The sequence below is a fragment of the Chaetodon trifascialis genome, chromosome 14 (genome assembly GCF_039877785.1).
Source record: "Chaetodon trifascialis isolate fChaTrf1 chromosome 14, fChaTrf1.hap1, whole genome shotgun sequence".
NCBI classification, from domain to species: domain Eukaryota; kingdom Metazoa; phylum Chordata; class Actinopteri; order Chaetodontiformes; family Chaetodontidae; genus Chaetodon; species Chaetodon trifascialis.
Window position 1 is genome coordinate 17,030,476 of NC_092069.1, and position 13,899 is coordinate 17,044,374.

At 45.3% G+C, this 13,899-nt stretch overlaps 1 protein-coding gene across 4 annotated transcripts in view; it reads right to left on the reverse strand.

Annotated features, from left to right (window-relative positions):
* Positions 1-508: 508 nt before the first annotated feature.
* msrab (methionine sulfoxide reductase Ab) overlaps positions 509-13,899 on the reverse strand; it is a 31,669-nt gene continuing 18,278 nt past the window's right edge. For 2 of the 4 annotated variants that reach the window (XM_070979787.1, XM_070979788.1), the window contains exons 5-6: positions 9,933-10,039; positions 509-1,410 (exon numbers count right to left, since the gene is read on the reverse strand). In XM_070979787.1, coding sequence (XP_070835888.1) covers positions 1,237-1,410; positions 9,933-10,039 — 281 coding nt within the window. In that variant the 3' untranslated portion in view covers positions 509-1,236. The remainder of the gene's footprint in view (positions 1,411-9,932; positions 10,040-13,899) is intronic. The other 2 variants (XM_070979789.1, XM_070979790.1) reach the window with 1 other exon arrangement.

Below are 13,899 nucleotides of genomic sequence, written 5' to 3' on the forward strand. Positions count from 1 at the left end.
CAGAGAGGGAGGGGGAAAAACGAGAGCGGGGTGAATCACACAACTGCGGTCGACCAAAAAGCTTTTTCTAGATATCATCTCTGTATTTTGGAGTGCAGCGATGAGTGTGATTTTCGTTTTTAAATAGAATTTCAGGTAAATGTGTTTATTAATGAAAAAAAGTCCTGCACACAATGCTTGTTCAGTAATGGCTCGGATCTGTGTGATATGCGATTACATGAGGACGTTTACACATAATTATGGGCTTTGTGGGGAGTGGAGCGAGGGTTTAGGCAAAGTGTGTATCATATTGCATACATGAGTGCTTCAAGTGTCTCATTCTGCAATAAATGAGTGGTCTCTGACTGTATCGCACTGAGTCATACACATTTGTCCCTCACTGCTATGGTATGTCCCTTCTCAAATGGAGCAGAAAATGGGACAAATAATCTGAAACAGTGGTTTATCTTTTATATTTAGCTGCATGACTTGACATATGCATGAACACACGGTACATAAACAAAAGGTTGAAGGTGATTCGCTTTATTATTTGCACAGTGAGACATTAAGAAAATAAAAGGCAGAATCAAGTCTTTGCTGATTGAGGTTAGTTCTTATTGATAGTAAAGTGAGAATAATAATATCACATTAAAATCATATTAAAATCTGCATTTAAGAATCTGAAGAGCTAGACAGAGAGAGAAGTCTGAGCTCGGTCATAGTGTTGTGGCTGTAAGGTGGATGTGAAAAGGTCACTGGTTTGTGAAAACAGTGATGTTGGTTGATTTTCAGGCAGCTTTGGAAGACAAAGTTTTCATATGGTTTCAGTATGTTATATTAAATGTGACACAATAAACACATTCTACTGCAGCGCCACTGTTTGTTGAGAAATATCGCCACCTTGTGGAAGCTGACTGTTGCTGCAACCCAACATACACTGTTACAGCTGCACTACGACTTCAAAATTTAATTCAAGTATTTTCGTAAGCAAAGTAAAGCACTTTGCACTGCATTTTCAAATGCAGACACTATATTCACTGCTAATTCCCTGAGGTACAGAAATGGATTTGCAATCTGATTAATACAGAAAAATACTGATTCATACAGTGGAAATGCCTATACATTTTTTGCAATGCATATATTCAATCAGTGTATCACTAATAGTGCAAGAATTTAAAAATGCAAGATTAAGAGTGGTGAATGATGACAGCTTTCACAAATCCTCATCTGTCATACTGCTTTCTCACCACACATCCGTCACAGTTCGTCCTTCCCAGCTCCGATGGGACAAGAGACGCCGGTGCCTTTGAGGCCACAGTAGCCTTTGGGCACCTTCTTCAGGTACTGCTGGTGGTAGTCCTCAGCGTAGTAGAACTGCTGCCCCTCCAGGATCTCTGTAGTGATGGGACCGTAGTTGTTTTTATCCAGCTCCTGGAGACAAAATGCCAACATAAGCCACAATAGTTACTGTCCAGTTATTCCAAAAGTAAAGACAAGCAGCAGAAAAAAACGCATGCCTGTTTCCTAAGATAATCAAGGTAGTTCAGCTGAAACTGAGACTCTTTAAGCTTTGTTTCCTGTGCATATCACACAATCAGTGAGGTTTTTTTCTTTAACTTCAGCCAATATTCAGTCAAGTGGAATTTTAAGATGCACGACGGCTGGCCTCCTTGCTCAACAGCAGCGCTGCTAAAGGTTAAAATCACTAAAAACGCACCCGTCTGTGAGGAAAACATTCCTCGTCTGCAGCATCAGATCCTGTTCCCAACGCCACAGTCGTGGCACACATTCAGCGCGACTTTCTCCTTTTTCTCCAACTTCCTCAAAATGAACACGCCTCTTAAATGGTTGTTTTATTCTGTAGTGTATTGGATGTGAACTTTCAATACCTCTCACTAATACAGTAAAGAGTTTCTGCTCCTCAATGAGAGGAGCAGGGTGATTGAGTGACAGAAGAAAGGAGCATCTTTCTTCTTTTTTTGTAGTGCAGCTTGCCTCTGTGGCTCTCTCTGTGGGACAATGCATCAAAGAGTATCCGCTCTCTTTGAGAACTCCTTAAGACACTTTCATACTTACACTTTTCTAAACACCTCGAGAGAAGGCTTCAAACGCACTAGAAAAGCCTAGATTCACGCACGAGCACGCACACTAAACCCCTCTAACAGATGTATGAAATACCTGCTGCGCTGAGTGGTTTTCTCTATCTAATAATACAAGCACTCAGTCCTCTCTAGATCAGTGCTCCTGAGAGCTGACAGAACAACAAGTTCGAGGTACACTGGGGCTGTCTGTGGGCAACAAGTAGCTTTGCATGTAGCGTGCTACACCTCAGAACAGTGTGCAGCACCGCGGAGCTTTGCTTTATGGGGGCGTCGATTGGCAGGGCTCAGCAAGCACCATGAAACAGAAGCCGAATGCGTTCAACCCTGAGTCAACCTGTTCCTATCAGCGTCTGCATATGTCCCGTCTGCTTCCATCATACTGTCATCTCAAAAACAAGTAATGTATTACACATACTTTCTTATTTACTCCTCTCAGAAAGTAATTCATTCCACTTTTTGTTACTTTTGCATTTGCCTGCATGAGATGCATTGTCACATAACTGCCAGTAAATACGATGATAAACCGTACATGTGGCCACATATCAGCACAAAGCTCTATTCTAATAAGGAAGACGTACACTTCTTTCCTTTATGCTCCTAAATAAAATAATACAACAGTAAAGTTAGTGAAGATGACTTCACAGTGATTACAATATAACGGTCATCCATACTGTTGGAGAGTTGAGAGAAAGGGCACTTTAGTCCTCTTATGGCGTTAAAATTTTAAAACTGTTCAATTTGCAGCTTGCTCCCTTTATGGAAGCTGTGGTCAGCTTGAATTCAGGGAGGTCATGATGGATTCTACGGGGACAAGCTTTCAAAATGTCTTATTAAAGCCTCTCAAAAGACTGCAGCATCAGCCGCTTTTCCATTGTTGAACCGTAATGCTCTTCATGTTCCAAAGACACAGCTTTCAGCTTCATCCTTGGACATGACAATGTAGAGCCGGCACATGTTCCAGGACGGCCTCGACGCTTTACAGCTGCAAAGACCAATATTTTTATACACTCAATGGCTCAATGATGTGTAATGTAAAAGGTGTTGCTCAAATTATCACCCAACACTTGAATCCTTTGGAGCAGGTTTTAGCTCATTGTTTTGGTTTTATGGACCGCAGCGTCACTGCTTTGGTTCAGTTGGCCAGAAACATAAATCCTAATGAATGAAAAATGTCCCATGTCTGCTGGGTTAGCTGCTTTCCTAAACTGAGCCACATACAGAAAAGAGGAACCATCCACGTCTGGCAACACATCTTTAGCCGATGCTGTAACTGAGCTGAAGAAAAGTATGGAAACTAATATTTTTTATAGAACAAGCTGGTTGGTGCTTTTAATTCATCTGGAATTGTGAGGAAGACGAAGATAATCTACAGAAAAAAGTGCCACCACCAGTTTATAAAAGGAAATAATATCAGTGAAGGAAGCAGGGTAGTGTGTAACGTTGTCCACATGGAGGCAGTGTGGCACTAGCTGTGTGTGTGTGCACGTGTGTGTGTGTGTGTGTGTGTGTGTGTGTGTGTGTGTGTGTGTGTGTGCTGGAGGTGATGCAGTGGAGTCAGTAAATCAAAGCTATGCACCCCACAGAGAGGCTGAGGCAGCAGCTGACCTCCAAGTCCTCAGCGGCTGCTGCTTACAATGTGAGGGCTGCGATCCCCCTGCAGGAAGGACCCGTTGTCCACGGACCAAACTGCGGCCCCTCAACACAGAACCAACCTCACGAGCGTGGTCACATTTACCTTTCAGACGCACGCAGTGTACAGTCTGACATGGGAGAAGCTACTCTTCCTGTCCTACAGCAGCACGAACCGGCCGACAGAAGCGCAGAGCTTTGTACATCATGGCCTAATTAATCAGTCATCATCATCAAACCACTGTAGTAGCAAACCCTCCGGGGCAGAGGACGCTTCATGTGTGGAGAACACAATGTCTAAGAAAAGGTCTGCTATTCTGGGCAAACATACACCCCCGCCCTGACATCTCCCTCGCTCTCCATCCAGCCCCTCTACAGCAGTCACAACACGGCGGCCATTTTAGATCTATAAATCAGAATGCATGGCGTCACGCCACTGTGTATAACCTTATGTGGCTTCGCTCTCGCTCTCTCTCTCACTGCAGCAGCAGCAGCAGAGGCATGGAGGGAAGAACGTGGAAGGTAGAAAACGCCAAAGATGGAGGAGGGAAAATTTGACAGAGGACGAGCAAACCAGCCGTCCTCAAGTTGGGCATTTTGATGCTGTTGAGGGTGATGTTGAAATGAGGGCTGCGCAGACGGACGGAGACAGATGTGTTCATCAGCATTTGTGTATGCAAATTTTATACACGTGTGAGCGTGTGTGAGGACTCATGAATACAGGACACGTCAGGTGCAGTTCAGCGTGTGTTTATTCGTGTGTCTGTGGGGAGAAAATAATCACACACAGTCACGTTACGGGGACTTGCCTCCCGTTTGATGACAAAAAAAGTCGGTCCCCGCGAGGTAAAGCTTCGGGGTTAAGATCTGTTTTTTTTTTTTTTTTAAGTTAAGGTTGGGGGGATTAGGTGTGTGCTGTTTGTGGTCAATGTTAAGGTAAAATCACCAGGGAATTAATGCAAGTCAATGCAATGGTCTCGTAAGTGACAAAAATAAGTGTGTGTGTGTGTGTGTGTGTGTGTGTGCGTGTGTCAAGGGCTGAGCTCACTCAGCCCAGTCAGCCCTTCCTTTCTTCACGCCTGTCGGAAAGACTCCCCTGTCAAAGACATGGCTGAACGGGTGCATCTCTCTCTCTCCCTCCATTGCTGACTCTCTCTCTCTCCCATGTGAGCACAGACCACCGCTTCGTGCGACCAAGTCCTCCCTGCTCTCCAGCCAAGCGAGAGAGCCCCTCTCGCCATCACCATCGCCAGAGAGACGGCCCCGGGACACAAATAGGACGTGACACCCCGAGAGAGGGTGGAGGTGGAGGAGGAAGAGGAGGAAAATGTACTCGCTCCTCTCTTACTACCCCACTGTCTTGTCTCTCTCTGTCTTTTCCCTCGGAAGGCCTACGGCTGCAGAGTGGTGGGGAAGAGACGGGCGTTGACATAGAGTTTGTGACACCCGATGACTCATGGTGAAGACATTTGAGGAGGGAAATGAACTCAATTCGGCGATTTATGTAATCATCCCTCGGTCCACTCCTGTTACTGGTCTGTCATTACCGCTATTTACCATTTCTCCGGCTACTCACCTCTATCGTTTTATTAATTTTTCCTGCCGTCCTCATCGGTCTTGATCCCTAATTCAATTTTCATTAGCATAATTAAGTGCAGTAGTGCCAAAGCATTTATTTTAGCATTTTTTTTATACTATAAATATAATTTCAGCTGTGGCGTTAGAAATATTGATTGAATTTTCTTTGAAGAAAAACTGCACTGCTCCAGTGTAAAAACACTGCAGTACAAGTATCAAGCCTTATGTTCACAATTTGACATGTCTAGATGTAAAAAGGTACTCCATCAGGAGTAAAAGTACTCATTAGGCAGGTGAGTGCCGCATGTAAAGGTGCTATAATACTGGATTATTAGGGATTATCATTACTGATGCATAAGTGTGTAAAGCAGTATTTCATGTTGGGTCTGGTCTAGATGAAGCAAACTATTTTATAATATTGTGGGCATTTTAATCTATAGTATTGCATAATATGAGATGATCAAGTGCTTCATGTGCAAAAAATATTGATCTTGAGTAAAATAAGAGATTCTATGAGAAATGTAGAAATGAAATATAAACTTAAAGAACAATTACCAAGTAATTCAGAATTTAAAGACAACTAACTGCACTGCACACTGCAACCTCCTGAACTCCTCTGCTCAGATCTAAAACCAGCGTCACGCTGACTGCGGCCGCTCGCCTGCACGCCGGAGCCCAAAGAGCCCGTCGACATCTCAAAACATACATGCACTTTGAGCAGTGCAGAAAGCGAAGCTGCTGCTGCGCGCTGCGACGCCGGCAACGGATCGACTGCGACTCTGCCTGAAAACACACGAAAAAGCCTGACGTGATACTCGTCGACGAGTCCGCGGCACCACGCGTGCCCTCCATGACCTCGGGGAGCGAGACGGAGCATGGGTGATGGAGAGAGGACGGAGGGGAGAGACAGACAGGGAGAGGAAGAGGCACGGAGACATGGAGCGAAGTAGAGAAGGAGAGCAGGGGAGATTATCAGGAGGGCTGACAGGATGAAATCACACTGTGGCGAGGTGGTCGCAGAGAGAAGATAATGAAAGAGTACATTATGCCTCTTGTTCCTGTGATGTTCTCTAAAATGTTATATATGTAAAACATTCATGCACAACACTGTATGTGTACTCCCTCTGTGCGTCTGAGGATGAGGTCCCCCCCCCGCCCTTCCCTGCCCCTGTTCATCTCTCTGTCTCTTTCTCAGCGCGGGTCAGGCATCCATTTTAGCTGGGCTCTAATCTTCTGCGAGCGTTCCTACATTTTGTGTGCGAGGAAGCCAACACTCCTACATTTTGAGAGGGGAGAGAGGATGCACACACTTCAGTCTTTGAGCGAGGCGGTGCACGCTCCTACGTTTTTTTTTTCTTTTCTTTTCTTCTTCTCTTTTTTTTTCCAGGGCAGACAACAAGTAGCTCAGCATCCGAAGCCTGAAAAACGCAGAAGATCATCCCTGCGTTCTTGCGAAACGGCGGCCGCCTCTCTGCATTGTACTCAACAAACATCTCACTGAGGGATGAGCGTTTAGCTCCGGGCAATTAAAAGTTATTTGTGCGCAACACACCACCACCAATTTTCCATTAGCTGTTACATCTTAGCCTACGCCGTCTCGTCGAACGACTCCTCTCTATTGATCACTTCAGCACAAAGCAGAAATACTGTAAGGTTTCCGTGTAAAAGCACAGACAGACTTTAAAAATGAGCGCTGGGGAATAGTTGGAAGGGTAAATCTGACTTTTGAAGACTTTCCAGAATGAGAGATGTGAGCTTGTGTGACATGCTGCACCCCGTTTTAACAACCCTCGAGCTTCTCCTCAAGACTTCTAGCCCCGAACGATCGCCCCTCCTCGCCCTTTTTTTTTTCAAACCATCATCCGAACCCCTGTGCGCCCCCCTCCTCGCTTCCCCCTTTCAAGCTCATTAAGTTAGGATGCCTTATCAGAGGGCACACTCACCCCTCCAAGGCCCTACACACACGCATGTGCGCATACACACGAAACATTCAAGCTGGCTTGATAAAACCTATTGTTCATACATGCACACACACACACACACACTCACACACACACATATATATATATAGACCCCGTTCTTCCATTTTTCTCTCCAAACCCTAACCCATCTCTAACCCACCCCCACCACCACCACCACCACCACTCTCCTCCTAATCAACTCTTCCCATCCCTTCCCTCTCTCTCACCCTCCACTCACCCGCACCCCACCCCCTCACCCAGCTCTGGGGAGACACATTTTAGCAGAGAGGGAGGGATAGAGAGAAAGATAGAAGGGGAAAGAGAGAGAGAGACGGGGGAGACAGAGGGAGAGAAAGAGATGCACTCCTCCTCTCTGCTCTGCTGCCACAGCGGCTTGGCTACAGAAGCCTTTGATGTTCTGCAAATTTCAAATTTCATTATAGAGAACCCCCTTCTCCTCTCCCTCCCCCCCTCCCTCTCCTCCCCCTCTCTGCTCTCGCGCTTAAACAAGCTTTTCTGCCTCACTCTCCTCACCCCCACCCCCCACCCACCCCCAATGCTGAAGTTAAGAAACTGAAAGCCCTGCAGAAGAGACTCTTCGTATGGGTTAATTATTCATTGGGCTGTGCGTGTATGTGCCAAATGTATGTCTGTGTGTGTGTGTGTGTGTGCGCGCGTACATGCGAGTGTGTGTGAGTCATGGGCTGGCAGTGGGGTGGAATCTGGATTTTGTGATGCCTGTCTTATCTCTGATCGTCTTAGATCGCCTCCACCCACTCTCTCTTGTCACTCTACTGAACATGCACCCACTTCTCCTGATAGAGAGCATTGGCCTTTATGGATAAAACACACGCTCGCACACAACTTCGCGCGCGCACACGGACACACACAGCAAGCCCTTCCTCTGTAGAGATGCCATTTTCAAGCCAGGCATTCTTGAGACTCAGCATCAATGCGGCAAGGCAACCATTTCAGGGCAGGAAGCTGCCATTTTGGTTCAGAGCGTGTCAGCTGCTTTGAGAAGATGTGTGTCCCAGTGGCCCTCAGATGAAACTGGGGTGCCACTGAAGAGGCTGACAGATCGGTAGTGTCAGCAGCGTCGGTGGGGAGAGAGAGGAGGAGACGGAGAAAGAGTCTGAGTGCTGTTTCTCCTCTGAATGTTAGTAAATGGCTGCGTTTTGGGAGTGTAAACTGGGTTAAGGATCTCAGCCTCTCTCTGGTGTGGAGGTGACAAGAAGATAACGATTGATAGAGCAGCCTTTTCTGTGCTGTAATATTAACCAGCTGAACTTTGGCTGTTTTTACTTAGTTTTCATACAGTTTCCCCAGGTTTATGGCGTCATTACGTCTTAGTTAGACATGCCAGATTTTCAGAAAAGGTAAGGCTGATTATTAATAACATCAGCTGAGACGTCAGCGGTATTCTACGACACTTTTTGATAACAATAAAAAAACAACTCACGCTGAATCGAGGGTCTCAGGACAGAGGCTGTCGTCTGTACGGATTGTAAAGCCCCCTGTGGCGAACTGTGATGTGTGATTATGGGCTATGTAAATAAAATGTGACTCGATGGGGTAATGAAGACACAACAGCAAGCAAACGTTCATGGATTTTGTTTCCACTCTTGATTTTATTTTGACAAAACAGTATCACCTTAAGGTCCATTTAGCTGCTGCTGCTCAGCTTTTTCAGGTGATGTGTGTGTGTGTGTGTGTGTGTGTGTGTGTGTGTGTGTGTGTGTGTGTGTGTGCGCGCGTGTGGGGTCACCGTCAGTTGATAGCCTGTCACGGCCCTCTGATCTGATTGCCTCCCTCTTTTCCTGCTCCTGCTTTTCATCCCCTCCATTCACCACCTCCCTGGTCCCAGCTGCCGCTCCTCTCTCACCTCTGACCCCAGCCCAAGGCCAAGGTTGGGAGGTTGTTGCCGTGGCAACATGACAGCCCTGTGGCCCATGACTGCTGACCCCAGGAGCCCTAAGTAACCATGACGATCATAATTTGCTCCCCTGTGCCCCCTGCCAGCTTGTCTATGAATACCATTTAGAGGGGAAGAGATGGACAAACCAAACGGATGCAGGGATCAGCGGATAGATGGACTAATGGACGGGTGGACAGCTGGATGACAGAACAAAAGGCGCGTGGCGTGTGCTGCTGAGGGGACGATCTTTAGAAATGAGTTTTGATGACCTATCGACCCACTTGCTCTCTTTCAGTTTAAGAGAAAGCATCACTGATGGGATGTAGATGAGGATCAACTTAGCAGATTTGGCTTTGTTCGACTGAACGGCATCAAACTCTAAGAGGTCACCACTCCAGAGTCTGGCTTTTGATTGTTATTCAAAAAACTGGGACAACTTCAAACTAAAGCTCGGCTCTGCTTAACAGACAAAAAAGCTGTTTGAAATCATGACAAAAATTCAGGTTTTTAGATAATTTTGATTTTGTTGTTGATGATCAACAAACTCAAACTACACTGTTGAAAGTTACGGCACAACTGTAGAGCTTTAACAGGAATGATGTGCGTGGCAATGAAAAATGTTAACCATTGTTCGCATCTTTTAAGACTTTTTCCACAGATGCTCTGCTGTGGCTGCCATCCTGCACACATCGTTTGGTTACATGTAACACCATGCTTGATTAAATGACATAATGAAACCTGGCGATGTGTGTGCGGGCATTATACCTGCTGGAAGGCCACTTTGCTCTTCAATGCAAGCTCCAGTTGAGTGGGGTTGGATGTGTAAATGACTGAGCGATACTGAGTACCGTGGTCATTGTGCTGCTTCATACCTGCATAAACACACACACAAAGGGAAAATAAGGCACCCCACAAACAAGCATAAGTACCACAATCATCACAGACATCATTTGCATGTAAAAGGTTTTCACAATTATGTCATCATCCGGCATCTTGAATCCATGAAGCCAAATGAATTCAGAGATCACAGCAGATTTGGGCTTTCATTAGGGAGGCCTGCGGTGTGTAGGTGTATGGGCTTGTAGGTGGGTGCATATTCTTCTTTGTCATCTATGGGCACTGTCGAAATTTTCATCAGCTTTACATCAGTGTGTCTGGAGGAGGCCCAGGCCTAGTGTACCTTGATTAGGAGGCCAAACAGCTGCCATCACTTGTATGCTTTTCAGAGGCTACAATCCTGAGCAGCTCTGGCATCCGTGGACCACTCCACTGCCGGCTGCTCCCCATCTTTATCTCTCTCCCACTCAGCCATTGTTTCTTCTCTTGACTGACGAGCATCATTCTTTTGTCCATTGTTCTAAATCCTCATCTTTCTCAATCTTTGGCCTTCTGTTTTGGACTGGGGTGAGTGGCGTGTGTGTGTTCTTCTTTAAGACTTTCGCAGCTTTGTCCCTCAGCCAGCAAGCAGCGATGGTGATTTGGTTCATTTGAACAACAGATTATTACTGATTATTGGCCAGTGATCACTGATCAAAGTGGTATATATCAAAGGCGATATCAATGGACCAGCTAGGTCTGCTTCTGCTGAGTCCTCTTCTGTATGCTGTGTGTTTTTCCATGAATTTTCCTGAAGCATCACTAAGTCAATTCTTGGCCACTAGGGGGGAGCAAAACAAGTTGTACACACAACAAGGACGTGATGACCGTATAAAAATGGTATGTGAGTGTGTTAGCAAACAGCTGACTAATTACACATCAATGTTAGACTATTTACATCCTTCTGACAAATTCAAGTCATTCACCACTCTTTCCAGGTTTTAGCTCTGTTTTCCTCTCCACCAACTCCTGAGGGAAGTCTCTGGCTCTTTAGCTGCTAAATGTGCCACAGTATCCACCAGCTAGCTGCTTACTTTGTCTGCTGCTTTTATGTTGAAAGCTGCACGCTGTAGCAGGAAACAGGTTGAGCAGAGGAGTGAGAGTGAACCAAAAAAACTTGCGTGTTGCGAGCTGAAAAATGCTAAAACGCCCCATAGAGCTGAGGGGAACTAGGGTCAAGTGTTTGTCACTACAAGAAACCCCTCTCAATCTAAACATGGCCAACTGAACCACTGTGAATATAAAATGATGATAGGCTTTAAATTAGTAAAACAGTGCCTCTCTAAATTGCAGCATGTGGTAAAAGGTAGTCAGAGTCAGTTTGTGTAATGAAGTCTTCTAACAGTAGAGGAAATATGTCATGTCTGTCTGCAGAGAGCCCAGAAGACATCCTTAGATAAAAAAAAAACCAAAGGAAAACACATTATTAGCCAATCAGATGTGGCCACAGTGTTCCCTTGTCAAATCTGTAGTGCTCTTCCCCATAGGAGCTCCTCAGGCGATAAGGTCTGTCGCCCACGCAAGCCTTACAATGTTTCACATTTTGTCAAACAGCATACTGTACGTTGCACCTATTAATATCTCATGTGTTGCTTTCCATTTGTATTGTGTGAGAAAGCTGATTTTCAATAAATGTGCAGACAACCCGGAGCAACAAGATGCTGACATCTCCCCGACACAGCGATCTGCATATCTTGTTCTCCCCAGATTAAATGTTACCTTACATCATAGAGTGTCACAACCTATCTGCGACACGGTTTGTTCAGATAAAATGGCTATAAGTATTCATCTGGCCTTCATTCAAATCAGAGCAGACAAGCAGACGTCGCCCGCTCTCCGACGCACACTGAATGCCTCGGAGAGCTCGCTTCACTGGAAATTCCATCAACAATATGAAATGCTTGAGTTGTTTAAATATGATTTTTTAAAATGCTGTGGAGATTACAGCGTTAAACAAAATGTTTGCACGTCATTAGTCTCTGTTCAACACAGAGCTTATTCCCTTAATATCTGCTCTATCAAAAAAACATTTAAAACCTTTTGCAGCAGCCCAAAGCTAACAAGTCGATCATCTTAAAGTGACTACATGAACTAATAAACTGAAGTAGTTCACAGTCAAAATGGCCACTTTCACCACAACACAATGGCCGTTTCTCAATATGTGTTCTTCTCTGTACTTGTGTTCTTGTGTACTTGACAAATGTCATCAGTCTCAGTCCAAGTACTGTTCCAATTCAGAAGTCCGCATCTCGCTAACTACAGTCAAACACCTGGATGTGTTCTTGCGCCTCCCATTTTATCGAGGATGCATCAGATGGTGACTTGTGTGGACTTGGTGCAGCCACGTATCCCAGAATGCATTTCGTAGCAACAATGTCGGAGGAGAGGACTCACAACTATAAGTTACAAGTTTCGAAATACTACTGTTTTAGTAGTACAGAATGTGGTTTTAAGATTATTTTACGTGAGAAAGTGGATGTTAAAACTTAAAATCTGTGGTTGATTCATCACGATAGCGCGTAGTTTAAAATTTAAAAAAGTTTTCGGAGATGTGTCGTCCTGCTAACGGACGAACTGAGATAGTGACGTCATCAAGTACGCTGCCGTCCCAATTGCAGAATGACGGTCCTGCGTCCTCCCGTCCTGGAGAGACTGTACTCCCAGGTCGAACTTGCTAAGGCCGAACTGCCAAGTTCGCAAGTCCGAACTTGGCATACTTGGTATTGAGAAACGGCTAATGTCCATCTTCCGTCTTTTCCCTTCATTTTCACATACAACCATCGAACTTGCCATGCTGCATCCATCATGCACTGCATGGCCAGATCTCCTGGTCTCCATAGAAAATGAATGGATCTGTTGACTTGACGTCCATCGGTGGATGTGTTTGTATGTTTAGAGTACAGCCACGCAAATGGCTCGGCGACGGTGTTAGCGCAGCAGTGCTTGGTGCTAAATGCAAATATGCTCATGAATGTCATGATCACAGGTTGTCACTTGTTATTTTTGATTGGTTGTCAAGCTTCAAGAAGGTGGAACTTATCCAATATGAGACTGTCAGAGAGGAATGTGGGGTGCTGCTGATAGCCACAACTCCTTGATGAGACCTTGATGGACCATGGATGATAAGCTAACTCCTGAAGAATTCTGTCAGTAGTTTCCTAACCTAAATGAACTGAAACCAATGCTAAGCTTAGTGCACAGTTGGCACAAGAACAGGAGTGGAGCAGGCGGTGCAACCACACAACAAAAAAACAAAAGTGAAGTGCGAGTCCACTTGGGGTCTTCTCAGCTGATGACTCAAGTCATCAACAGCCCTCATGCTAACATTTTGCTGCTAATTAGCATGAAGCAAACTCAGCAGAGTTGAGGCTGATGGGAGTGTTGGTAGTTTTGCAGGTATTTGGTCATAAACAAGAGCACCATTTTGATCCGTTAATGCAGATCGATGAGAAGTCAAGACCACTAAAATTACTGCAATCATCATGAGGGGGACATGTATATGTGTACCAAATTTCATTGCAATCCATCCAGTGGTTGTTGAGATATTTCAGTTTGGCGTGGACCAAGCTACAGAACACCATTTCCCTTCCTGAAGTCATGTTGGTAGTTGCTCACAAAAACATACCCGATTTCATATTCTACTCTTTCACAAACATATATTTTCTCATGTAAATCCCCTCCATCCATGTTGTCTTTATTGTACCACACCACAATTCAGTCCACTCACTCATTTGTCCCCCTCTGCCTCTGCATCCATCTCTACCCTCACCCTCTTTCTCTCCACCTCTGCAGTGTTGGATGTCGGCCATCTTGCCCCCAGCGCTGTTGTTCAGTGACGAGGCTAATGGTGGCCCCT